Source organism: Gnatocerus cornutus, chromosome 9, assembly GCF_029298725.1.
Source record: "Gnatocerus cornutus isolate USDA-ARS CGAHR chromosome 9, icGnaCorn1.1, whole genome shotgun sequence".
In the NCBI taxonomy this organism is placed as follows: Eukaryota; Metazoa; Arthropoda; class Insecta; order Coleoptera; family Tenebrionidae; genus Gnatocerus; species Gnatocerus cornutus.
Window position 1 is genome coordinate 13370576 of NC_142241.1, and position 22419 is coordinate 13392994.

General features: G+C 39.4%; 8 protein-coding genes across 11 annotated transcripts; 4 read left to right on the top strand and 4 right to left on the bottom strand.

The window, feature by feature from the left end:
• Positions 1-7: 7 nt before the first annotated feature.
• Rabex-5 (Rabaptin-5-associated exchange factor for Rab5) lies at positions 8-4402 on the top strand. Of its 4 annotated transcripts, none has more exons than XM_088046684.1 (7): positions 8-188; positions 294-330; positions 1073-1184; positions 2305-2490; positions 2538-2862; positions 2910-3324; positions 3380-4402. In XM_088046684.1, exons 3-7 carry the CDS (start codon positions 1088-1090, stop codon positions 4313-4315), a joined length of 1959 nt encoding a protein of 652 aa, XP_087902810.1. In that variant the 5' UTR covers positions 8-188; positions 294-330; positions 1073-1087; the 3' UTR covers positions 4316-4402. The 4 variants fall into 4 exon arrangements, with proteins under 4 accessions (XP_087902810.1, XP_087902812.1, XP_087902811.1 ...); XM_088046686.1 differs by having other exon boundaries at positions 8-180; XM_088046685.1 differs by having other exon boundaries at positions 8-175.
• On the bottom strand, positions 4398-5922 carry LOC148168984 (uncharacterized). Its single transcript, XM_088046687.1, has one exon. The coding sequence runs from the start codon at positions 5920-5922 to the stop codon at positions 4438-4440; it is 1485 nt and encodes a 494-aa protein (XP_087902813.1). The 3' UTR covers positions 4398-4437.
• A 132-nt stretch (positions 5923-6054) lies between these two features.
• On the top strand, positions 6055-8631 carry LOC148168985 (nitric oxide-associated protein 1). Its single transcript, XM_088046681.1, has 4 exons — positions 6055-6222; positions 6273-7544; positions 7590-8290; positions 8337-8631. Exons 2-4 carry the CDS (start codon positions 6283-6285, stop codon positions 8510-8512), a joined length of 2139 nt encoding a protein of 712 aa, XP_087902807.1. The 5' UTR covers positions 6055-6222; positions 6273-6282; the 3' UTR covers positions 8513-8631.
• Positions 8632-8693: 62 nt separating this feature from the next.
• eIF3g1 (eukaryotic translation initiation factor 3 subunit g1) lies at positions 8694-9773 on the top strand. The gene is made up of 2 exons (XM_088046689.1): positions 8694-9182; positions 9234-9773. Exons 1-2 carry the CDS (start codon positions 8828-8830, stop codon positions 9731-9733), a joined length of 855 nt encoding a protein of 284 aa, XP_087902815.1. The 5' UTR covers positions 8694-8827; the 3' UTR covers positions 9734-9773.
• Positions 9774-9829: 56 nt separating this feature from the next.
• LOC148168987 (retinol dehydrogenase 14) lies at positions 9830-11426 on the bottom strand. Its single transcript, XM_088046688.1, has 4 exons — positions 11320-11426; positions 10826-11064; positions 10546-10782; positions 9830-10498 (listed from the first exon to the last, which is right to left on the bottom strand). The coding sequence occupies exons 2-4, from the start codon at positions 11061-11063 to the stop codon at positions 10008-10010; spliced, it is 966 nt and encodes a 321-aa protein (XP_087902814.1). The 5' UTR covers position 11064; positions 11320-11426; the 3' UTR covers positions 9830-10007.
• A 1899-nt stretch (positions 11427-13325) lies between these two features.
• Positions 13326-14219, top strand: LOC148168988 (uncharacterized). The gene is made up of 4 exons (XM_088046271.1): positions 13326-13389; positions 13435-13782; positions 13827-13909; positions 13959-14219. Exons 1-4 carry the CDS (start codon positions 13326-13328, stop codon positions 14217-14219), a joined length of 756 nt encoding a protein of 251 aa, XP_087902397.1.
• Positions 14220-14927: 708 nt separating this feature from the next.
• On the bottom strand, positions 14928-17114 carry LOC148168989 (choline/ethanolamine transporter flvcr2a-like). The gene is made up of 7 exons (XM_088045830.1): positions 16687-17114; positions 16536-16638; positions 16110-16476; positions 15876-16069; positions 15721-15827; positions 15567-15677; positions 14928-15215 (listed from the first exon to the last, which is right to left on the bottom strand). Exons 1-7 carry the CDS (start codon positions 16872-16874, stop codon positions 14945-14947), a joined length of 1341 nt encoding a protein of 446 aa, XP_087901956.1. The 5' UTR covers positions 16875-17114; the 3' UTR covers positions 14928-14944.
• A 967-nt stretch (positions 17115-18081) lies between these two features.
• On the bottom strand, positions 18082-19501 carry LOC148168990 (uncharacterized). Its single transcript, XM_088045831.1, has 2 exons — positions 19364-19501; positions 18082-19312 (listed from the first exon to the last, which is right to left on the bottom strand). Exon 2 carries the CDS (start codon positions 19299-19301, stop codon positions 18183-18185), a length of 1119 nt encoding a protein of 372 aa, XP_087901957.1. The 5' UTR covers positions 19302-19312; positions 19364-19501; the 3' UTR covers positions 18082-18182.
• Between the last annotated feature and the right edge of the window lie 2918 nt (positions 19502-22419).

Genomic DNA, 22419 nt, shown 5'->3' on the forward strand with positions numbered 1-22419 from the left:
CAAGGTCAACTCGAGCGCTTTTTAATATTTTTAGGTTGGTTGCGACGCGCTTATCAGAAATGTCAAACTTCCCTAACCTCAAAGAAGATTAAAAATCAATAAATACAAGAATTTCGTGATATTCGTGGCAAAGAACAGTGTAAAACGCACTTCACTTTAAGGTCTTCTTGGTTTTGTAAGGTTTAAAGGTTGAAATACTTTTTATCAACTGTTTACTTAGATTGAACGAATTCGAGTCAATATTTAACGTCTTCGGAATTTCTTTTGTGTGGCTAATTGTTGTTCCGTTTCAGGTTATCGTGACAACATGCAAAATCCATCTGGGAATTGGTAAGTAAATATTTTTGGTTTTTCTGGGGTTACATCATCACTATTTTTCACTACCAAGAAAAATCACATTGACGTCTGTACTGGTTTTGTGTGAAAAGTATGCTTCTGTGCCATTGGTCCCTGATAAGAAATTCATAGACTTTTAACCTTGCTCATTCGATTGGTCCCTCTTATCTTTAGATAACACCGCCAAGATATAAAAGCTGTCAATGTCTTAAGACGAGCAGTTGAATTTATCTGAATTTCCTCCGCGCGTTGCTGTCATTCTCGCTTTTCACGTGTCACGTCCTCAGAGTTACGTCCCACGACGTGGTTTTCAACTTCGCTTTTCCTTTCGTTCTTCACGCTGTTTTTACAAGTGCTCTTTTCCTCCACCAATGGCTGATCCTGGTGAAAGTTTAAATGGTCCTGCACTCGTTGAGCCCCTAACCAAGGTTCACGTCGTGGAAACGGCGGGGATCAACTTCCTAAAATACCCCCAATTCCCAGTTGTCCAGATGCTAATGAAAGAATTGAATTTGTGTGCACACGACCACAGTTTTGTACCCCCATGGTAAACAAACTAGACTCCTGGAAAAGTGTATTGTTTCGTCACGTGTTCACGTGAAACCACCCAATGGGTGAACCTGTTATCGGTGATTAAGCGCGGCAAGGTAGCAACTACCTTGGAGACTTATAAACAATTTTAGTTTAGAAAATAGTTGGTGCTAGTTTAGTGAAAATGCCGATCTTTGCATTGCAGAGGTCTTACAAATACATGATGTACGCGACAAAGCAGCCTTCGTTGAGGATCAATCAGGCAGATTTGAAGTGCAAGAATGGATGCGGCTACTACGGGAACGCGGATTGGGATGGTAAGAAATTTTTGACCCACTTTAAAAGGGGCTAACTTTATCCCCATAGAGATAATCTTAAAATAGCAGCGGTTTAAAGTCTCTCCACGTGCGGTCATATATTGTTTAATGCGGCGAACTTCAAAGAACTTATCACTGATCGGTTCTTTCTCAAACATATTTACTCATCGCAGGAAATAGTTCCTTGTGCTTTCATATCAAACTGACGTAGCTCCCCAGACATTATTGCAGTAATCAATGAAATTTTGTGATAAAGCTGTGATAAACGGAAGTTGGTAACAGTGTTAGACTTGTTTACTTTGGTCTGCTCAATTGTTTTTAGATCTCGGTATTTTTAGAATACGGCTCGATGGACCAAATTATTTCTTTGTAAATTGTTAATTAAATTCTTAATTTAGATTAAATATTTAACATCGGGTGACTTTTTATTCGCGAATTACCAACATTACTTCAACAAATCGTGTGGTTTAAATTTTCATCCTAGGCAAGCTATGCTTTTTGTCGTATGTCGACTTCTTGTTCGAAAAGTGTCACATTTCTCAAATATTCTGTTTTCATTCGTCAAAACTGCTGCGGTGGTGTTGGTTACGACATGACATTCGTCTCAAAGCCTACCCCGATTAGAAATTGATCATACGATATAATTAGTGTGTTTAATCATTAATTCCTCGTATCATTTTTTGCACTTTGGCTTCACAGTTAGGTAATTATGATGCAATTATAAAACATTGCTGCATCTAATTAGAGGTCATATTACTGATTATTTCCTCCAAATTTGAAAACATTTCATGCAGTAGTCTTTAAAAAAAATCTCAAAAATCACCTTTTTTGGGGGTCAAGTGGTTGTGCCCCTTAATTAAAAGTTATTTTTGATGCGATAAAATTAGATGTCAAAACAAGTACTTATAACTTCTAATAAATAAAAATTTAAAGTCAACAAGTCGTCCAATCGTAAGGTAAAATGAGGCAACCTAGAAATCAAGTTCAAACCAATCTAAAGTAAACAAGCTCGAAAAATCGTTGAGTAAACAGGTGATTCCCACACTCGCTGACCCAACCATGGGCACTCCGCACCATTTTCTTCATATTTGGTCCTTACCATTCCTCTGTTTTTTTCCAGGCTACTGTTCCAAGTGCTACCGCAACCACATGGACCAAGAGCGCCAGAGAAAAGCCCATCAGAGTCACCACGACCACAAAGTCTCCGGCTTTTCGAAATTCGAAGAAAAGAAGCGTCAACAAACCGACAAGAAAAACAAATATCTGAAGAGTCTGCCGGTCTTCCGGAAGACGTCGAGCGCCAAAGGTAAGGAAGTCGCACCCGAAATCGACAATGTTTAATTGAAGACGAAGATTCAGGACGACCGGAACGTCATCTCGATCTTCGTCAAGCGAATCCAGATGCGGATAAGTTGATGGCGGAGTTCATCTCGCTGTATGGAGTTTGGGGAGATGTGGTGAGGAGGGACTTCTTCAAGTGTGTCCAGTCGTTCACCACGAAGATATACAGCGAGTTGGATAATAAACCCATCGAAGATTTGGCGGATATGGCGCAGAAATACTACAATTTGTACAGTAATAGAGTTAATTCGACGGAGACGTACCAGGAGGTCACCACCGATGTGCGGGACGAACTCCTCGACTTCTTCGAGAAATACGTCATGGTCAGCCTCTACAGGTTTGTACTAACAAATCTAACACCCCCAACTAACAGGGATTCTTTAGATGGTTGTTTTGTCCGGCTTCCACCAACGACGAAGAAAAGGACTTGATTATCCAAGAACGAATCCGAAAACTCAGCTGGGTCAACGCCCATCATTTAGACTGTTGTATTAGTGAAACAAGCATAGAAGTTAGAGAGTTAGTTTACGCAGCCATCACACATTTATTAGGCATGGACTCCATGAAAGCCCCCCAAGAAAAACTCAAATGTGTTGTCAACTGTTGTCAGAGCGTCGTCAAAGTCCTGCAGCATTGCCAAGGAGGGCCTGTCAGCGCCGATGAGTTTCTCCCAGCTCTCATTTTCATTGTTTTGAAAGCTAATCCTGCAAGACTGAAAAGCAACATCCTGTATTTGACCAGGTTCTGCAACGACACGAGGCTGATGCAAGGGGAAGGTGGATACTACTTCACCAACTTGGTGAGTTGAACGGCACCAGCACCCCAACTTGTTCTAAACCGCGTGTTTATTTCAGTGCTGCGCAGTCTCTTTTATCGAGAACCTGACAGCGGAGTCACTTAACATGTCCCAACAAGAGTTCGAAGCCTATATGAACGGCGAAACAACATCAGTGAGCGCTTGGGAATCCGCCCTCGTGGCGTGTGAAGGCATGCACCAACTGTGCGAACAAATATCCCAATTACGAACTCTTTCCGAACGCATGGCGACCACTCAAGAGAAAACTGAGCAACTCAAAAACGACATCCTTAAATACAAGGACGAAATCAGCTCCAAAGTCAGCTCAGTTTTGGAACGCACCCCTTTGATTATCAAACCGCGAAAAACCCCCGAAGACTTGAAAATTGAAGCATCACAAATCGCTAAACATGAAGCCAGTCAACAAGATTATTATTTGCAGAATTTACAGATCGGACAGAGTAATTTAGAGCAGAATAAAACGAAATTGCAACTAGACATCACACCGTGTATTGAGAAACCAGCTGTGGAGTTGTTGGGGTTTGAGCAACACCTCGCTGATGGTACCACCCCTGATGATCAAAATAGTCTATCGAAAATTAATTATGATATCGATTTTTCGGATCTGAGCGCGGAGAATAGTGTGGCGGAGTTAACACCCGAGAAACGCAAATCTCCGAGTTTTACTCCAGATCCGTTTAGTCCGTTTGGAAATGGGTGCACTATCACACAAGCACCATTGGTACCATCGCAGGTTGAGCCCAAAACTGACGATTTTGTTCTTCCATTCGTTGAAGATACAAAAAGTGGAGACGAAACTTTATTGGAGAAGGAAAACGAAGGAGTGGATTTACCATCACCCATTAAGCCAGTGGCGTCGCAATATTCGGGATTTTCGAAACAAGGTTGGCAGATACCGAGCATCCCTTGTATTACCGGGGACATGAATGCATCACAGTCTAATAGTCAGGCCTCAACGAGTCGTGATAGTTGAATTATTCGAGGGTTGTTTTCTTATTTTTTTACGTTCAAATTTATTTAATTTTATTGCCTGTAGGAATTAAAATGAAAAGCTGTTTCACTGCTTGTATAAACTTATTGTTCACTACCCTAACTTTACAGTACTACTTGATTTATGACAGTCACACGGCACTCCGATTGGTCAGTCTCTTGCTCTGGCCCCGCCTCCCCCTCAAGCCACGCCTCCTTGTGGTTCCTCTGGTGTTTCTTCATGCTGCTTGAATCATAGAAGCCTTTGCCGCAAACTGAACACACGTAGGGCGTTTCCCCGGTGTGTGTCCTCACGTGAACTGTTAAATTCCCTTTCAGAGCGAAACTTTTATGGCAATAAGGGCAAGAATACGGTCGTTCCCCGCTATGTGTTCTCAGATGATAAGTCAGATGAGACAGTTGTGTGAATGACTTGGTACAATAATCACACCGGTATGGTTTCAGCCCTGAATGTATCAACATGTGCGAATCAAAACTCCCAACGTGAGCAAACGACTTCTTGCAAATAACACAAGTGTGCGGTTTTTCCCCAGTGTGGACTTTCAAGTGCGATTGTAGCGCCGCCTTCGTCACGAAGCCCTTCCCACAATCGCTGCAAAGAAACGACTTCTCTCCATGGGTTAGCCTATGAGCTTTGAGCAAATGTTTGGTTTTGTACGCCCTCGCGCAAATGTCACAAATGTGGTCGCGCGGCTCCTCCGGCTTTTCTAATTTGCGGACGTACTTCGCATCAGAGGTGTGTTTCTCGATGTGGGCGTTGAAAGGGGCGAGGCGTTTGAAGCCACGACCACAAAAACTACACGTGAATTTCATACTACCCATGAAATCGGGGGCGAGGTTTTCGTGGGCTTGGTGGACTTTCTCGTGGGCGTGGAGGGACGTGGCTTGGATGAATCCCTTCCCACAGATACTGCAGACGTGGGGGCGTTCACCCGTATGGGTCATTTTGTGGCGTTTTAAGTTTCCGCTCATACTGAAAGATTGGAGGCAGACTTCACATTGAAATGGTTTTTCTTTCGTATGAGACCGCATGTGTTGACGCAGCTTACTTCTCGTGAATGCTTTGTTGCATATTTCACATTTGTGATTGCGGTATTCTGTGTGTTTCGCCCGTTTGCGGTGTTCTCTCAGTTCGTTTTTATTGTCGCCGATGTAATCGCAGTCGCGACACTTGTAATCCTCCTGCGTTTCTTCTGAGGCTTCTTTATCATAGTCGCTTGATTCACACTTAAATTCCACGTCGTCTTCTATTAAAGTGATGTTACAGGAAAACTCCTCGTCTTTGTCTTTTTCATTCTCCTGTTCCGGAGAATCCGCCAACAACTTCAAGACAGCTTCGTTGTTCAAACACAACTTCTTGAATTCGTAGATTTTATAGAGTTCATTTAAGCAACTCTCACAAATGTTTTGAGGCAAATTATCGTGCGGAAAAACATCAACGGACACACTGTACTCCAGCAAATCGACAACTTTGAGGTCTCCGATGGTGGTATCAATGATGGGGCTTATTTTCTCATCGCCCAAACAAGTGCGACAGATTTGGGGAAAGTCTTTTAAGGTGACCGCTTTCGAGGAGTAAGCCAAGTTCATTGTTGGAGCTCCGGTTGAATAACACCGCACTTTAGTCTCAGAGGCTCACAATAATGTAGAGAAACGCATTTTGTACAGGAAAAATTCAAATTTTAGTGAAGCTTGACACTGACAACAAACTTCTAACCTCAATTTATGGACAGATGCGACCTTGAAACTACCCCTTCCATGGGAGTGGCGAATTCCAGTAAACTTGTGATGTTACAACCGGAGTGGAAATTCGTAAAAAGCTGTCAGAGTCAAAAATATAACCTATAAACTTAGTAAAAGTATTTTTAAATTTGTTATTAAAAAACACCGGTGAGTACCTCAAATGTCTGTTCCGTTTTTGCAATGGTTTGAGATTTTAGGACGAGCACGATGGTTTCACGCTCATTGTTTCTTAACCTCAAATTTGCACGTTGTGTGCCCCCTTTCAGACAAAACAGTCAGTTCAAAACGAAATTGTACATGAAAACCACCCTTTTGGAAGAGACAGATCATGTGGACCAATTGATAAAAAAGTTCGCCCCCCGGTTAATTTACAACACAATTGTGGAGAAAAAAATGGTACACTTTGAATACTTGGAAAAAAAACGAAAAGGTGTCTCAAGGGACGATGCAGATACCTCACCCACCCCTTTAACTCTGAAATACTTTGATGACGAAATAAAAATCAAAGAGGAAGAGTTGCCACCATACCCCCAAGCCGTGCAAAATAAGCCTCTGAACTTCCCTTACGACACTGGAATTACCGTGGAAGCCACTGAACTGAGCCCCCCACAGCAACCGGCGTCTTCCCCCGACGTCGCGTCCGCAGCACAAGAAGAAGTCCGCAAGCGGTATGAGCAACTCAAAGACATGAAAAACTGGATGTCGTCATATGATAACTATGACGATGTCGACGTAGATAGCGAAGTCATTGATTGGAAAATCAACTATGGGACTCCTGACCCTAAGTCTCGAATCAGTAACACTCCATGTGGGGGCTGCGGGGCTCTCCTTCACTGCAAAGACACCGCTATTCCTGGGTACATTCCCTCAGAAATCTTTAAAAACAGTGCCCTTGATGGGGGCGCAAATCTAGAATCGATTGTTTGCCAACGTTGTCATTTCCTACAAAGTTATAACGTGGCGTTGGAGGTGCAGGTCACCCCTGACGACTACCCGAAGGTGTTGGCCACCGTTGGCCAGAAACAGGGGATTGTGGTGTTAATGGTAGATTTATTGGATTTTCCGTGCTCTATTTGGCCGGGAATTGGGGAGATTTTCGGGAGCGGCATCCCCATTGTGGTTGTTGGGAATAAAGTAGATGTGTTGCCCCAAGACAGTTGGACTTTTTTAAAATCGATGAGGAAGATCCTAGAGGAGAGCGTGAGATCGCAAGGTTTCGCCAGCTTCAACATTAAAGACGTTGTTTTGGTTTCCGCAAAGACGGGCTATGGAATTGAGGAGCTCATCACCAAACTTAACTCTCTTCACACGATGAGGGGGGATGTTTACATAGTTGGATGCACGAATGTGGGGAAATCGAGTCTTTTCAATACTTTGCTGCAATCAGACTACTGCAAATCGCAAGCGGTGGATTTGATACAAAGAGCTACGACGAGCGTGTGGCCTGGAACCACTCTAAACACCCTTAAGTAAGATAAGACGTGCTATTATTTAATCTAAGCAGGTGTTTTCAGGTTCCCAATTAAGCGCCCCGTGGGCTTCCGCCAGTACCTAAGACACCAGCGGCTACAAATGCTCGAAAAAGTCCAAGCCGAAGAACACAAATTTCGCAAAGAACAACTAAAAATAACGAAAGATCCAAAGTACGCGTCGCTCGTTGGCCACATTGGCATCACCAAGAATCCCTACACTCTACCGAAGCAAATTCCGCCACAAGACGCTTTCGTTATCAAAAGCCAAGGAGGCGACTCTGGAGTCTTGAAGATGGGCGTCAACGAACACAGTCGCGAGTACGCTGACAGCAAGTGGTGCTACGACACTCCGGGAGTCGTCCAACCGGACCAAATCATCCATTTACTGACAACAGAAGAGCTACTTTTAACACTACCAAAGACAATCATCGTCCCTCAAACTTTCTGTCTCAAACCCAAATCGAGTCTTTTTATCGCAGGTTTAGCCCGGTTGGACTTCATAGAGGGCCCGGGCTCAGTACGACTTACTGTCTTCGCGTCTAGCGCTCTCCCGATCACAGTTTGTGGCCTGGAGGACGCCGAAGAACTCTATCAAGAACTCCTAGGCACTGATTTACTAAAAGTTCCGGTGGGTGGTGAAAAGAGACTCTCAAAGTGGCCGAATCTCGAAATGGCGAAAGAATTCAGTGTTACGGGGGTCACCTGGAGGGAATCTGCCCTTGATGTTGTCTTATCGAACGCCGGTAAGACCCCAAATTGCGGAATTTTAAAACTAACAACTCATTAAAGGTTGGATTGCTGTTAGTGGACGTGCAGGAATGCAGTACAAATTCCAGGCGTGGACTCCTGAGAAAAGGGGCGTCCACTTGAGGGACTGTCTTTTGCCCCACGCGGTCAGTCTGACGGGGAAAAGAATCAAGAATAGCGTGGCGTACAAGAAATTTAAATTCTTCGTTCAGCGATAACGCGGGGGTTACAAATTGGAAACGAAAGTGATAATCCCCGGAAGGTGAAGCTTCAATGCCCCCAAAACAAGAAATCTGATAGAAATAGATAATAAATAAAGAAGAGATACCTAATTTTTGAAAAATGTGTTTAGCGCCAAATCCTAATTTCCACTAGACTTGTGAACGGGTGATCAAAATCAAGCTTAGTGGAAATCGTCCTCCCTATTGTCACCTGTCATCTGTCAAATCCCAGTGACATTTGCAATTGAGGTTGGTTTGTGATAGCGTGTTACACCATATTTTGCTCTAAAACGCCCGAAAAGCGTCTCCAAAATGCCCGTGGCTGATGAAGTGAAGTCTAGTTGGGCCGACGAGGTCGAGCTCGAGGGTGGTTCGTTGCCGCCCCCAACCGAAGTCCACGACAACGGTCTGAAAGTGGTCACAGAGTACTCGTACAATGAAGACGAAAAGAAAATTAAAATCGTTCGGACATACAAGATCGAGAAACGCGTGGTCTCCAAATCTATTGCGTTGCGAAAAACTTGGAAAAAGTTCGGCGAGAGTGCCAACGACAAGCCTGGCCCCAATCCCGCTACTACTATTGTTGGGGAAGATGTGTACATGCAGTACATTACAAGTAAAGAAGAGGATAACAAACAGGAAGACGAAGGAATTGATAAACTAAAAGGTGAGATCAAAATTGTTATTTTCGGTTGATTATAATGATAGTTTTTTGCAGCTCTTGGTGATAAGAACGTCGTGAAATGCAGAACCTGCAGTGGTGACCACTGGACATCAAAGTGTCCCTGGAAGGACACCATCATCGCAGGAGGAAAAATACCAGACGATAAGAAAGGACCCGCAATCGGTGGACCGTCTGGAGGCACAGAACCGAGCAAACCTGGAGGCTCAAAGTACATTCCGCCCAGTATGCGCGATGGGGCTGTTAAAAGGAGCGACAATCTTAACATGGCCAGAAGAGACGACGCTACTGCTATCCGTATTACTAATCTCAGTGAATCTACAAGCGAATCAGATTTGGAAGATTTAGTTAAGCCCTTTGGCCCCATTCAGAAGTTGTACTTGGCCAAAGACAAACAAGGCGGCTACTGTAAAGGATTCGCGTACATTCACTTCAAGTTTAGGAACGACGCCGCTAAAGCTATTTCTACACTAAACGGACATGGGTACGATCATTTGATTCTCACGGTGGACTGGTCCAAGCCCCATCCTAATTAATTTGAATGTAATGAGATAATAAACAAAGAATTTTTGACGACTTTTATATTTTTCTGACAGTGAAAATACACCAAATGGGGGGGAACCCCCGTCTCCACATTCCACGCCATTTGTGTAAAAGTGCGAAGAAAATTCCCAATCCAGATATTCTTTTCTTCTTAAACACTAAAATGAACACATAAAAACGAGTATCCACATATAATACAAAACTAGTTAGAGCAAAAGAGTGGAAACCGATAATGGAGACCACGTGACCGCGTCAAAAGCGCCATATTTAAATCTTCGGGTCTGTTGTTTTCAATTTGACGAGTTCCTCTGAGAGTTCCCACAACTTCTTCGCTTTTTCGTCGCTCCTAGCCCCTCTATTCAAACCCTTTTCTTTGCAATCGCCGTAGTATTTCCCAGTCACACCTTCGACTTCTTCAGAACAAGCCAGATAAACGCTAGTTTGACACCCTTCCACCGGAGACTTGAAGAAGCCTTTGACTATAAGTCTCACCGCCCATCGCATTGCTGGTGGGGCACTTTCCCAAATCCCCGTGTCCACAAGACCTGGATGCAGACAATTCGCTGTAACTCCGGTTCCTTCGAGTCTCCGCGCTAACTCTCTAGTGAAGCAAATGTTGGCGTACTTGGAGACGTAGTAGATACGTGGTGGGAACCATGACCTCGTCGGATTGAGATTATTGAGGTTGAGAGACGCAGTCTTGTAAAGGTCGGAGGCGACGACAACGATGCGGCTGGGAGCGGACTTCTTCAAGAGATCTAAAAGATTGGAAATTAATAAGAGAACGGGAAAGAGAGGATCTCACCAATTAAAAGATGCGTCAAGAGAAAGGGCCCGAAATGGTTGGTGGCCATGGTCAACTCGAGGTTATCTTCAGTCATTTGGATTTTATTAGTAGCCATCCCAGCGTTGTGCAGGAGCACGTCTAGCCTCGCTTCGGTTTTTATAACGTCTTCGGCGAAGGCGCGAATCGAGTCCGAGGACGACAAATCTAACTTCTTTACAACGACGTTTTGGTTATTCGTTTCCTCAACAATTTGATCTGCAATCAAGCGTAGATGAGGAAATCCGTTTTTTTTATTTACCTCTGGCGGTTTTTGCAGTTTCGAGATTCCGGCACGCCAAAATCACCCGCGCCCCTCGTTTCGCGATCTCTTTGGCTGTCTCTTTGCCAATTCCGGAATTTCCTCCTGTTATAATGACAGTTTTCCCGTCCATTTTCGAAAAGCCGGCGAAAACAGAACGGTTCCAAAACTTGTAAAGAACGAACAGCACTCCACTAACAAAAGTTTGGACCAGCACTGTTAGCACGCTCAAGACCATCCTACAAAAATCGTGGCCTTGTTAAAACCAGTCGCATTTTTGAGCAGGGATGTCAAGGAAAAACGGAAACAAGAAAGCAATACTTACGGAAGCTACCCAGAAACTGATGGTTGGACGCATCGATTTACTATTAAAATGTTTGAATATTTGATGGGTAAATAAATGGGAGAGATTAAGAGAAAACGGGAATAAGTAATGAAGTTGGAGTCATTACGCAATTATCCCGAACTCGTTAAGAAAAGGTTGATGAGCTTACCTTGAGGTTGATATAACTTCCAGAAAATCGAACTCTAATAGGGAAAGTGCTAAGCAATAACAGCGCACGTAAGCATTAAAACAGTTGACACCGCACAACAATAGTATGTTAAGTGAGGAAAGTGAAAACCAATGATTATTGGTACCTGCTGTCTGACTAAAAGTAGAAATCTCGGAATTTTTTGCTTGACGCAAATATTGCAGATGACTTCGCAGAATCGAGCCGAATAAATATTTCAATAAGTTTCGTTTTTCTTTGCCGTGAAATTTCCATTGCCATTGATGTGGGAAGAAAAATTAATATCGACTTTCCACGTCCTTCGTCAATTTCAAGCATTTCCTACTTATTTTATTAAAGGTCGCTTTGTTGATTCCGGGTAGTTTAGGTATTGACCCAATTTGGGCGAAAAAATCTATGGACACGTATGGCTAATTAAGGATTCATGAAATGATAAAAAGAAAATAGACTAATATGTGTAATTTTTTTACTCAGATTGTTATGCCTAGTTCTCTTGGTCATTTTTCTATTTTCTATGCATTTTTTTTTCAACAAAAACCACATATTTTTTTTTACGAAATCATAAAAAACAGGGTCGTTTTCTTTATTTTTAGCATAAAAATCTGGTTCACTTTCTAAAAAGACTATAAAAATGGGGTAGTTTCCATAAAAAATTGATGTTTCAATAGATAAAATGGGCTTAAAAATAGGCCATTTTCTTATTTTTCTGTGTTTTTGAAAAGACCTCAATGGGCTGTTTTTCAAACTCAACAAACTTTAACGACTAAAACTTGAAAATCAACTCATTTTCCCAAAAATTGATGTTTTTAGAAAAAACTGAGTTAGAAGGTAGGGGTTAAAAATAAGGGTAAAAAGTCAAATTCAACGTTGTTTTTGATTTTTTTGTTGAAATACGGGTTCTGTGTTGAAAAAAAATGCATAGAAAATAAAAAAATGACTAAGAAAACTAGGCGTAATAATCTGAGCTAAAAATTTACACATATTGGACTACTAAAGAAATAGAGCAGTTCTTATTGTAATTATCTGTTATAATATGAGTAATTTATTCCGTGGAATACTGAATTTGAAAGGAACTTGTTCCACAATTGGTTGTACAATAAATAATGAACAAAAAAACGTTAATCGTGCGCACAGCTCTGAAGAAATTTTGGGAATTTTTTAATTTTGTCGGAATAACCCAGTCATGGTTTTAACCGCAGAATCTGCAAAACAAACCCCAAATTCTCAGTATCAAAATTTAATTAACTAAACAATCAAAAAACAAATTTAAAACAATAATTTCCCTCGACATCATCGTTACAAATAACAAATTGTTGGTTTATTCCAAAAGAAAAAATTTGTAAAATCTGTGTCTTTTGCTCTATAATTTTGTAAGTTGGTCCAGTGAAAAATCAAATCGATGCTAGTAAGGTCCGTAATTATTATCTATGTAGTATGAAAACTTCCAGAATAACAGCGATTATAAAAAAAAATAAAAATTTCGATTCATACCAAAAAATTTGTAAAATCTGTCTCTTTGGCTCTATGATTTTTTAAATTAGTCCAGTTGGAAATCAAATCGATGCTAGTGATGATTTCCCATAATACATATTATTTTTGTAGTATTAAAACTACCATAGAACTTATAGTATAAAATAAGATTTTAAACCAAAAATAAGAATCTCTCTGGTTTTCTCTATAACTTTGCAATTTGTCACAGTTAAAAATCAAGTCAAGAAAAGAAATTTCCTAAATGTTAATGTTGTAATTACAGCTTTTATAAAAAAAAATAAAAAAATCGGTGCGTCCCAAAAACCAAAATATCTAAAATCTGTTTCTTTTGCTCCATAATTTTGTAACTTGGTCAAAAATCAAAATTATAGAATGGTAATTTTCTCAAATATCATTGTAACATTACGAAAACTAGAATTACGGGGTTTAATAAAATAATTAATAATTTACATTCCCAAAATTGACAACTCCTGACAATTCAAAATTCTCGTGTCAAAATGATAAACCGCCCGTTCTCCTCAATCAACACCCAAATCTGCGACGAAACCACCCGCAACACCAGTAAGCCCCCCAAACAACCCAAATTCCGCCTAACTCATCCCCCAGGTCCTGCCAACATGTGGGGTCAAAATGTCCTTGTCTCCCAAGAACAAAACCAGAAAGTTTTCAACACGCTTACAACATCAATCGCAGGAATGCCCAGTTCAATTCCCGGGATGCTTCAGTGCCATCCAAAGGCGGTCACTTTCACTTTCAACAGTCAGCCGCAGGCTTGTTCTTATTGCCCACCATGCTATTGCCCTCCTCCGACTCCTGCATACCGATGCATGGATCAGCTGCAAGTGCAGAATGCATGGGATCTCGCACAGCTGCAAGCGCAATTAGGCACTTGCTACTCGTCTAAATTCCATCTGGATGGTCAGACGTCCACGACCGATCTTTTGGCTCTGAAGGGTAAGTTTGCAGAGAGCCGCTGGATGTTACGGGGTCAGTTTTAGTCGAAAGACCCGATTTGCGTAATCTTGCAGGGATTTTAAAGACGAAATGGCCGTATTGGCTGCAAACGCCGATCAATCCAAATGTTTGCAAACAATTTTAACACTTCTTCTTTTGATTCTTTGATTTGTTAGCAAAAAAAATTGATTCTTAAAACTGTGACAGAGAAAGTGGAGGGCCACATCTACGACGACTTGGACCAAAACGGCTCTCAAGAGACATACATCGTTTGCACCAAAAACGATGCAGAATGTCAAGCTCAAATGTGTTGCCCATTTTGTGCCGATGGTAAAGAAGAAGTTGTTAAAAAAACAACAAAGAAAAAGAAGAAAAAGAAGATAGTTCAATACGAAGACTTCACCGAAGATGACGACGACAGCACCGAACAGCGATAAGTCAAAATTTAACGTGACGTTGCCAAAATGCTCATCACCAAAAAGTACACTTTTACAGATCTAAATTATTTTGTAGACGCCCGTTTCGGGTATTTACATGATGCCGAACAAACGTTTTACAACCAAGCGCGAGCAACGACAGAAGTGGAGGTTTTAGCCCGGAAGACATCAAAAAAAGTAAATTTTGACAGTTAATCAACTTTCAATTAACATCTCTTATTAGGCGGAGTTGGTAGGTAACCGCGTTATGAACTTGCTGATGCAACAAGGAGCTGTGGATTTCTTCCTGGATGTGGTCCAGCGATGGCAATACAACTGGGAAGAGCTCTTGAGAGGATTCGAACACCAATACCAGGAGACGTTACGTGACGATTCCAGAAGCTGCTTGTGAGAATTCTCCCATCAAACGATTGATTCTTTAGGTAGGGTTTAGGTACGACCTTTTTGATAAGCTCTTCACGATTCTGGTAACATACCATGAGTGTGTCCACGACCTCGATGGTAAACTCGCCGTGTGCTCCCAAAAACAGGATCCTGTAAGATAACCCAACGCCTTTGAAGCAATTTAACACTCTTCTTCAGATTCCGTTGCTCTGGGCAGTTCTCAGCAGAAACCTGGCGCTTCTAGAGAAGCTCTTCTTGCAAATTCAAAACCTGCAGCGGTTGGTCGATACCACCGACCAGATATTTAGGAACTTTAGATAAACGTAGAATTATCACAGAGTTTATTGATGTCCGATGTTGGCTTCTCTTCGCCGGAGTCTCGGCGATACAAAATAAATTATCAAAGAACTTAAAAGTAATATTACTACAATTATGATGTGGGTTGGTAAGAAACCTATAGCATCCATCAATTCGTTGAAAATTAGGGTATAAACTATTGTAAAAATGTATATTGCTGTGGTTAAAAAGGAGCAAGAGGCTGCTTCCGGGACTGGGTACATCACTTCCGTGGCGAACTCGAAACCAACGAGGAGGGTGCTCGCAATGAAGAAACTAAAAGAAGAAAAATTTACGGCGAATCTTCAGGAAAAACGTAGTCTAGAGTATATTCACGGAGGTGCGTGATAATTCAACTTCACGCAGCTGCAGCTTGCGTAAAATCGTTTTTAAAAAAAATTATATCTCTTTTATAATCAAGTTCTATGACATTTCTTTACGCTCAGCTACTGGGAGCTTTTGTAGCCTTGCTTCAGTGGAGTCGTGGGTGTCTCTCCCCTAATTTCATTATTATAAAACTTCCGCAATCTGCACTCCATTGAAGCGTAAAGACGACTCCACCGAAGCATCCAATAGGAATGCCGCAAATAGACCCCTAGACTTCGTTTTTTTTAAATCTATTAGTACCCAAAAATTGGGATGGTAAACCATGTTGCCAACTGCGCTTTTAACTCCAAGCTCAAAGCCACAAATATGTAAGTAATCCCGGACAAAAGTATAACACCAAAAGAAGTAATCCTGAAAAAAAATTACTTTTCGTACGTTTGTTGGTACAACATACTTGAAATGGTGCCACTTGTCGAGCGCGTATCCAAAAACCAAACTCCCTAAACACCCCCCAGCTATTACTGCAATAGCTGTGATTATTCCGATTTCAGATTCATACCCCTAAAACTCAAAAATACAGAAACCTGTAATACTTTGCCTGTGAATTACCGGAAAGTAGTTTAAATAGACTGTGTTGATAATAATACCAAAACACGTGTACATCCCGTTCGTACTCCCAATTGATAATAATATCAATAAATAATCTTTGTTTGTCACCATGGCTTTAAGGGTGCCTTTAACAGTTGCCTCCACCACTTGCAACTGGGATTGGCTCGGCGGAATCGGTGGTTTCGCCCTGAAAACTACCCCCCAATAACCAACTCTTTTTCATCTGTCACTTACATAACACAACCAGTGCGAAAATCGCCAGGGTCACCGACGCATTAATAATATTAAGTGTCATAAAATCACCCCCTAACGCCTCCATATCGTCGGTGTTCTTCACCAAACTCGAAGAGAAAACCGAGCCGGCGGCAACACCAATTTGTGTTCCCAAAATCGCGATGGCACAAGCGGTGGAGACTTCTTCAGGACCGAACCAAGTGGACGCCAACTTCGAAGGGATGCTAAGCATGAAGACTTGGCCCACGGAGCATAAGAATTGACCAAGGAGGACGACATAGAAGCGGTCACGCGACGCTGACAGGAGTTTTAACAAATTGCCTACAGTGGTAAGGCCACTGCTGAGGATGGCGGTAATTCGGAGATTCTAAAAAAAATTAGAGTGAAGTTAGGAATTGTAATTTAACATTTTTATTAAGTACTCACGTATCGTTCAATGAGATAGTTGATGGGGAGGAAGAAGAGAACGAATGAGATCATGAAAATAAGACCAGCGAGGTCGACGAGAGTTGTGTCGATATCATAGTACCTAGAAAGTAACGAAAGTAATCGAAAGATTGAATTTATAGCTACTTACTTCGCGGTGATGTTTGAAATGATGCTAAACTGCAAGAACTGTAAAAAATTCACCGCAGAGTATAAACAGAAGATCGCTAAGATCACCCATCGGTATTTGAACACTTTCACTACGACTTCGGTACCTTCTTCCATGGTGACAGCGATTAACTTAGATTTTGAGTTGTTGGTGTTATCTTTGTTATCCATTGTTATCTCATTTGAAAGGAAATAAATCAGAGGAAATTGTTTAAACCTTACTGTACGACGTAATCAGTAAGAATGGATCGGCTTCAAGGTTTTTGGTGTTTTATTACAGTTACAACAATGGTTGCAATGTAAATATTGTTGGTCATATTTCGATATCTTATCAGAAAAATTCGCACAACTGCGTAAAGGTAGGTATAGGATGAAAATGAGATAATAAGAGTAGGTAGTGATACTAACATTGATAACTCTATTCAATAGGCTATTGGTAGAGTATCGTCTTATTACGTATAATTTTGAGTTTAAAAAAGAGTTGTGATCTCAAAAAAAAATTGTTTGTTATAGTTAACTTAATTTAAGCAGAAAATAATTCATAAAATGACATTTTTACGCAAGAATTCTAGTAATGCATAGTAATTTAAAAACCTTGAACTGTTGACATCTCTACCATAATAAGAGAAACCAACTTAATTACGTTATATTATGTAATTTGGCAGCTTATTTATTCTTAAAGTTTTTCTATCTTGGGCTTCAGTAACAATATTACTGTTTGAATTGGTACTCAATTATTGTATTGATTGATTATTGACAAAACACAAACTTGTATGAATGGAACTCTATTTTTTCTTCAAAACTTAATTTGAAAAAATCGATGCTCTCTATGAAATTTTTTTGGTGAATTTCGTAAAGAACACCTTCCATTTCTCTTGTTTAAAAAACAGAGTTTGTAAGTTAAGTACCAATTAGGCATTTTTATGCTGACATAAAAAATGACCATGGGCGAAACCATTCATTAGTGAAGTTATTAAGTCATAAAGTCGAGGTAATTTCAAGATTTACAGGCTTATCTAAAGAATTGTAACTATTTCTTTTATTTACAAAATGAACCAAAAAATTAGCTCACATGATAAAACGTCTGCAGTGCCATCTAGCTGTCGACTAATAAGAAAAAGTCCGGTTCATACCCACAAAATGTATTGTTAGTTGCCTAACATCACCTGAAAAATAATTTCATATATAGGAGGCTGTGCTTTATGGACTATGTCTGTCTCTCTTGAATTGCACACCGAGAAACATTGGCCGTACCTTATAAAACAGACACTTTGATCTAGTGACCTTATTGATTTTCATAAACTAAGGCCATCTAGTGGTGCAAATTTGTACCATTCAGGATGCAATGCTGGTTGCTTAATAATAGGCGGTTCGAATATTGAATTCAAAATTTGTAGATTTTTCTTGTTCTTGTATACGTTACTTTTAATTGATAAAGAGGTACAATTTACAAAACATAAAATCCAACTACTCTGTTTGTCACTTTTGTTCATTTGAAGTCTGAAATTCACTTTTAATGTTCTTTTTTTTGGGATTAATATGTATCTTATATTTATGCGTTTTTAGCGCCGACTTATACTTGGTTTTAAAAAAACAAAGATTGCACTCGTGCCACTGAACTTCATCATTCGGTAAATGCCGCCTTTTAATGTGTTGCTTCAAATCAGCTTTCGTTTTCGTTTTGAGATCACAAAACTCACAAACCGCCCAATCAATCTCATCGTCTTTTAAATGCCTTTTAACTCTATGATGATTCAAATTAGCCCTATCCTTAGTTTTGTAGTCACAAACATTACAATGAAACCACTTGATATCATCCCCTTGTAAATGTTTCCTGTTTGTATGTAACTTCAACCTGTGCGCTAATTTTGTTTTGAAATCGCAACTTTTGCATTGAATCCACTCAATTTCATCATCCTGCACATGTTTCAGTCGGTTGTGCAAATTCAGGAGCGCCATCGTTTTAGTTTTATATTCGCAATTCTCGCATTTGAATCGTTTGACTTCGTCGCCTTGTGAATGTTTCCATAGTCTGTGGATTCGCATTTCGGCCACAGATTTGGTTTTGTGAGCACACTGATCACATTGAAACCATTGAATTTCGTCGTCTCTTAAGTGTTTTCGTAAAACGTGTTTTTTTAAAGCTGACTTTGCTCTCGCTCTGAAATTACATTTGTGGCATTGGAGAGAGCGGACTATGAGCTTCTTTACGATTTCTTGGGGTTTTTGGAGGCGATTTTGGGTGGTGGTGTTGCTACTCTTTAAATTGAAGTCTCTCATTGACGACTGTAATTTCTTGTAACGCAAGAAGCAAGTGTCTAAAACGTGTCTAAAACAGTTCAGTATGGAATACGTCTCATAATTGCAGTTTAAACAAATATAAACTTGCGTTATGTAGTTAAGTTTCTTCAGCTCTGCTACTTTTGATTTCACAGTGTGATATTCTTCATTATGTTTCTCAAAGAAGATTCTAATACCAGTTTTGTAGTCGCAATTGTTACAATGAAACATTTCGAGCTTATTTTCACACTTGAAGAACAGTTGGAGATTTTCACAGTCGAATTTTCTCAGAATTTCAGTTCTTGCTTCGTCTGACATAGTTGAGGCACCTGATATAGTTTACAATTTATAATAATTATATATTTTAGAAGTAAACTTACTAGAATTATGTATAAAACGTTTGTTTAGGTACAGTAACAACACCCACGACCAGCACCAGAGTATCTGTCATTTGATAAAAAGTCAACAAACTTGTTTTGAAGCATGAGCTGTCAACTGTCAGATTAATGTCACCGCGGGACTACGGACAGGACGCGATCTCTACCTTGTAAAAATCAAATGTTAATCTAATGTTTTTAACAGTTTTTGGCCAATACCTCGTTTATTTATTAAGCAAACTCCACGAATTTGAGTATCATTTTACGCAGAATTTTACGCTGAATTCAAAAACATGATTTCGACTGATGTATAATTCAGTGCTATTAAACGTCATTTTCATTTTGAAAACATTGATTGAAAATCACCCTAAAATGATGTTTTCAAAACAGTTTTTTTCCAATACCTCATTTATTTATTAAGCAAACTCAACAAACTTGGGTCTCATTTTACGCAGAATTTCACGCTGAATCCAAAAATATGATAATTTTTTAAAATTTGTCAATAAATAACCGAGTTATGGCCGTTTGAAATTTTGGGTTGTCGCCAGAGGGTCAAATTTTCGAAGGTTCGAAACAATTCATGCTCGATATCTCGGAAACTATTCCAGATATTGGAATGCGGTTTGCGGCATCGTTTTTCTCGCGATTTTTTACATAAGAAATCGTTTTTAGATTTTCCAATAGTCGAAATTTGCAAATTTTCGCGAAAATTCATGATTAAAACTATACCAAATTTCTCATATCGATATCTCGCTTATTTTTTAGAGTAAACTTGAGTTATTATATATCAGTGAACGCAGAATTTTACGCAGATTCCAAATCTGGGATTTAAATTCAGATACGACAACAAATAACTGAGTTATGGCCGATCAAAGTTTCGGATAGTTGATTTTCATTTTTTCTCATTTTTCCCAATTTTCAAAGTTAAATATCTCGGAAACTATTAGAGATATTGAGATGCGGTTTGCGCCATCGTTTTTCTCGGCTCATTTTACGTTAGGAAAAGTGCTTAAAAGCCCAAAATTCGATAGTCGATTTTTCGCGAAAAAAAATTGCGACTCAAACGATAAATTTTTTTAATTTTTTTTAATTTTTAGCCATAACTCGCAAACTATTTGTCCTATAGATTTCAAATTTGGCCAGTAGATAGATTTAAAGCTCCTCTTTCGACTGATGTATAATTCAGTGCTATTAAACGTCATTTTCATTTTGAAAACATTGATTGAAAATCACCCTAAAATGATGTTTTCAAAACAGTTTTTTTCCAATACCTCATTTATTTATTAAGCAAACTCAACAAACTTGGGTCTCATTTTACGCAGAATTTCACGCTGAATCCAAAAATATGATCATTTTTTAAAATTTGTCAATAAATAACCGAGTTATGGCCGTTTGAAATTTTGGGTTGTCGCCAGAGGGTCAAATTTTCGAAGGTTCGAAACAATTCATGCTCGATATCTCGGAAACTATTCCAGATATTGGAATGCGGTTTGCGGCATCGTTTTTCTCGCGATTTTTTACATAAGAAATCGTTTTCAGATTTTCCAATAGTCGAAATTTGCAAATTTTCGCGAAAATTCATGATTAAAACTATACCAAATTTCTCATATCGATATCTCGCTTATTTTTTAGAGTAAACTTGAGTTATTATATATCAGTGAACGCAGAATTTTACGCAGATTCCAAATCTGGGATTTAAATTCAGATACGACAACAAATAACTGAGTTATGGCCGATCAAAGTTTCGGATAGTTGATTTTCATTTTTTCTCATTTTTCCCAATTTTCAAAGTTAAATATCTCGGAAACTATTAGAGATATTGAGATGCGGTTTGCGCCATCGTTTTTCTCGGCTCATTTTACGTTAGGAAAAGTGCTTAAAAGCCCAAAATTCGATAGTCGATTTTTCGCGAAAAAAAATTGCGACTCAAACGATAAATTTTTTTAATTTTTTTTAATTTTTAGCCATAACTCGCAAACTATTTGTCCTATAGATTTCAAATTTGGCCAGTAGATAGATTTTAAGCTCCTCTTTCGACTGATGTATAATTCAGTGCTATTAAACGTCATTTTCATTTTGAAAACATTGATTGAAAATCACCCTAAAATGATGTTTTCAAAACAGTTTTTTTCCAATACCTCATTTATTTATTAAGCAAACTCAACAAACTTGGGTCTCATTTTACGCAGAATTTCACGCTGAATCCAAAAATATGATCATTTTTTAAAATTTGTCAATAAATAACCGAGTTATGGCCGTTTGAAATTTTGGGTTGTCGCCAGAGGGTCAAATTTTCGAAGGTTCGAAACAATTCATGCTCGATATCTCGGAAACTATTCCAGATATTGGAATGCGGTTTGCGGCATCGTTTTTCTCGCGATTTTTTACATAAGAAATCGTTTTCAGATTTTCCAATAGTCGAAATTTGCAAATTTTCGCGAAAATTCATGATTAAAACTATACCAAATTTCTCATATCGATATCTCGCTTATTTTTTAGAGTAAACTTGAGTTATTATATATCAGTGAACGCAGAATTTTACGCAGATTCCAAATCTGGGATTTAAATTCAGATACGACAACAAATAACTGAGTTATGGCCGATCAAAGTTTCGGATAGTTGATTTTCATTTTTTCTCATTTTTCCCAATTTTCAAAGTTAAATATCTCGGAAACTATTAGAGATATTGAGATGCGGTTTGCGCCATCGTTTTTCTCGGCTCATTTTACGTTAGGAAAAGTGCTTAAAAGCCCAAAATTCGATAGTCGATTTTTCGCGAAAAAAAATTGCGACTCAAACGATAAATTTTTTTAATTTTTTTTAATTTTTAGCCATAACTCGCAAACTATTTGTCCTATAGATTTCAAATTTGGCCAGTAGATAGATTTTAAGCTCCTCTTTCGACTGATGTATAATTCAGTGCTATTAAACGTCATTTTCATTTTGAAAACATTGATTGAAAATCATCCTAAAATGATGTTTTCAAAACAGTTTTTTTCCAATACCTCATTTATTTATTAAGCAAACTCAACAAACTTGGGTCTCATTTTACGCAGAAT

What these genes read in the sequence shown, in the direction of transcription:
- Rabex-5 (XM_088046683.1), top strand. Translation starts at nt 1,052, where the DNA reads ATGCCGATCTTTGCATTGCAGAGGTCTTACAAATACATGATGTACGCG. An exon ending in GAAGACGTCGAGCGCCAAAG is followed by an intron (nt 2,491 to 2,537) that starts GTAAGGAAGTCG and finishes TTGAAGACGAAG; the next exon opens with ATTCAGGACGACCGGAACGT. An exon ending in GTCATGGTCAGCCTCTACAG is followed by an intron (nt 2,863 to 2,909) that starts GTTTGTACTAAC and finishes GGGATTCTTTAG; the next exon opens with ATGGTTGTTTTGTCCGGCTT.
- LOC148168989 (XM_088045830.1), bottom strand. Translation starts at nt 16,874, where the DNA reads ATGGATAACAAAGATAACACCAACAACTCAAAATCTAAGTTAATCGCT. An exon ending in TTTCGCACTGGTTGTGTTAT is followed by an intron (nt 16,070 to 16,109) that starts GTAAGTGACAGA and finishes ATTGGGGGGTAG; the next exon opens with TTTTCAGGGCGAAACCACCG. An exon ending in GACAAGTGGCACCATTTCAA is followed by an intron (nt 15,678 to 15,720) that starts GTATGTTGTACC and finishes ATTTTTTTTCAG; the next exon opens with GATTACTTCTTTTGGTGTTA.
- LOC148168984 (XM_088046687.1), bottom strand. Translation starts at nt 5,922, where the DNA reads ATGAACTTGGCTTACTCCTCGAAAGCGGTCACCTTAAAAGACTTTCCC.
- LOC148168988 (XM_088046271.1), top strand. Translation starts at nt 13,326, where the DNA reads ATGATAAACCGCCCGTTCTCCTCAATCAACACCCAAATCTGCGACGAA. An exon ending in CGAAACCACCCGCAACACCA is followed by an intron (nt 13,390 to 13,434) that starts GTAAGCCCCCCA and finishes CTCATCCCCCAG; the next exon opens with GTCCTGCCAACATGTGGGGT. An exon ending in CGATCTTTTGGCTCTGAAGG is followed by an intron (nt 13,783 to 13,826) that starts GTAAGTTTGCAG and finishes GGTCAGTTTTAG; the next exon opens with TCGAAAGACCCGATTTGCGT.
- LOC148168987 (XM_088046688.1), bottom strand. Translation starts at nt 11,063, where the DNA reads ATGGTCTTGAGCGTGCTAACAGTGCTGGTCCAAACTTTTGTTAGTGGA. An exon ending in AACTGCAAAAACCGCCAGAG is followed by an intron (nt 10,783 to 10,825) that starts GTAAATAAAAAA and finishes GCTTGATTGCAG; the next exon opens with ATCAAATTGTTGAGGAAACG. An exon ending in CTTGACGCATCTTTTAATTG is followed by an intron (nt 10,499 to 10,545) that starts GTGAGATCCTCT and finishes CCAATCTTTTAG; the next exon opens with ATCTCTTGAAGAAGTCCGCT.
- LOC148168990 (XM_088045831.1), bottom strand. Translation starts at nt 19,301, where the DNA reads ATGTCAGACGAAGCAAGAACTGAAATTCTGAGAAAATTCGACTGTGAA.
- LOC148168985 (XM_088046681.1), top strand. Translation starts at nt 6,283, where the DNA reads ATGGTTTCACGCTCATTGTTTCTTAACCTCAAATTTGCACGTTGTGTG. An exon ending in ACCACTCTAAACACCCTTAA is followed by an intron (nt 7,545 to 7,589) that starts GTAAGATAAGAC and finishes AGGTGTTTTCAG; the next exon opens with GTTCCCAATTAAGCGCCCCG. An exon ending in TGTTGTCTTATCGAACGCCG is followed by an intron (nt 8,291 to 8,336) that starts GTAAGACCCCAA and finishes AACTCATTAAAG; the next exon opens with GTTGGATTGCTGTTAGTGGA.
- eIF3g1 (XM_088046689.1), top strand. Translation starts at nt 8,828, where the DNA reads ATGCCCGTGGCTGATGAAGTGAAGTCTAGTTGGGCCGACGAGGTCGAG. An exon ending in AGGAATTGATAAACTAAAAG is followed by an intron (nt 9,183 to 9,233) that starts GTGAGATCAAAA and finishes AGTTTTTTGCAG; the next exon opens with CTCTTGGTGATAAGAACGTC.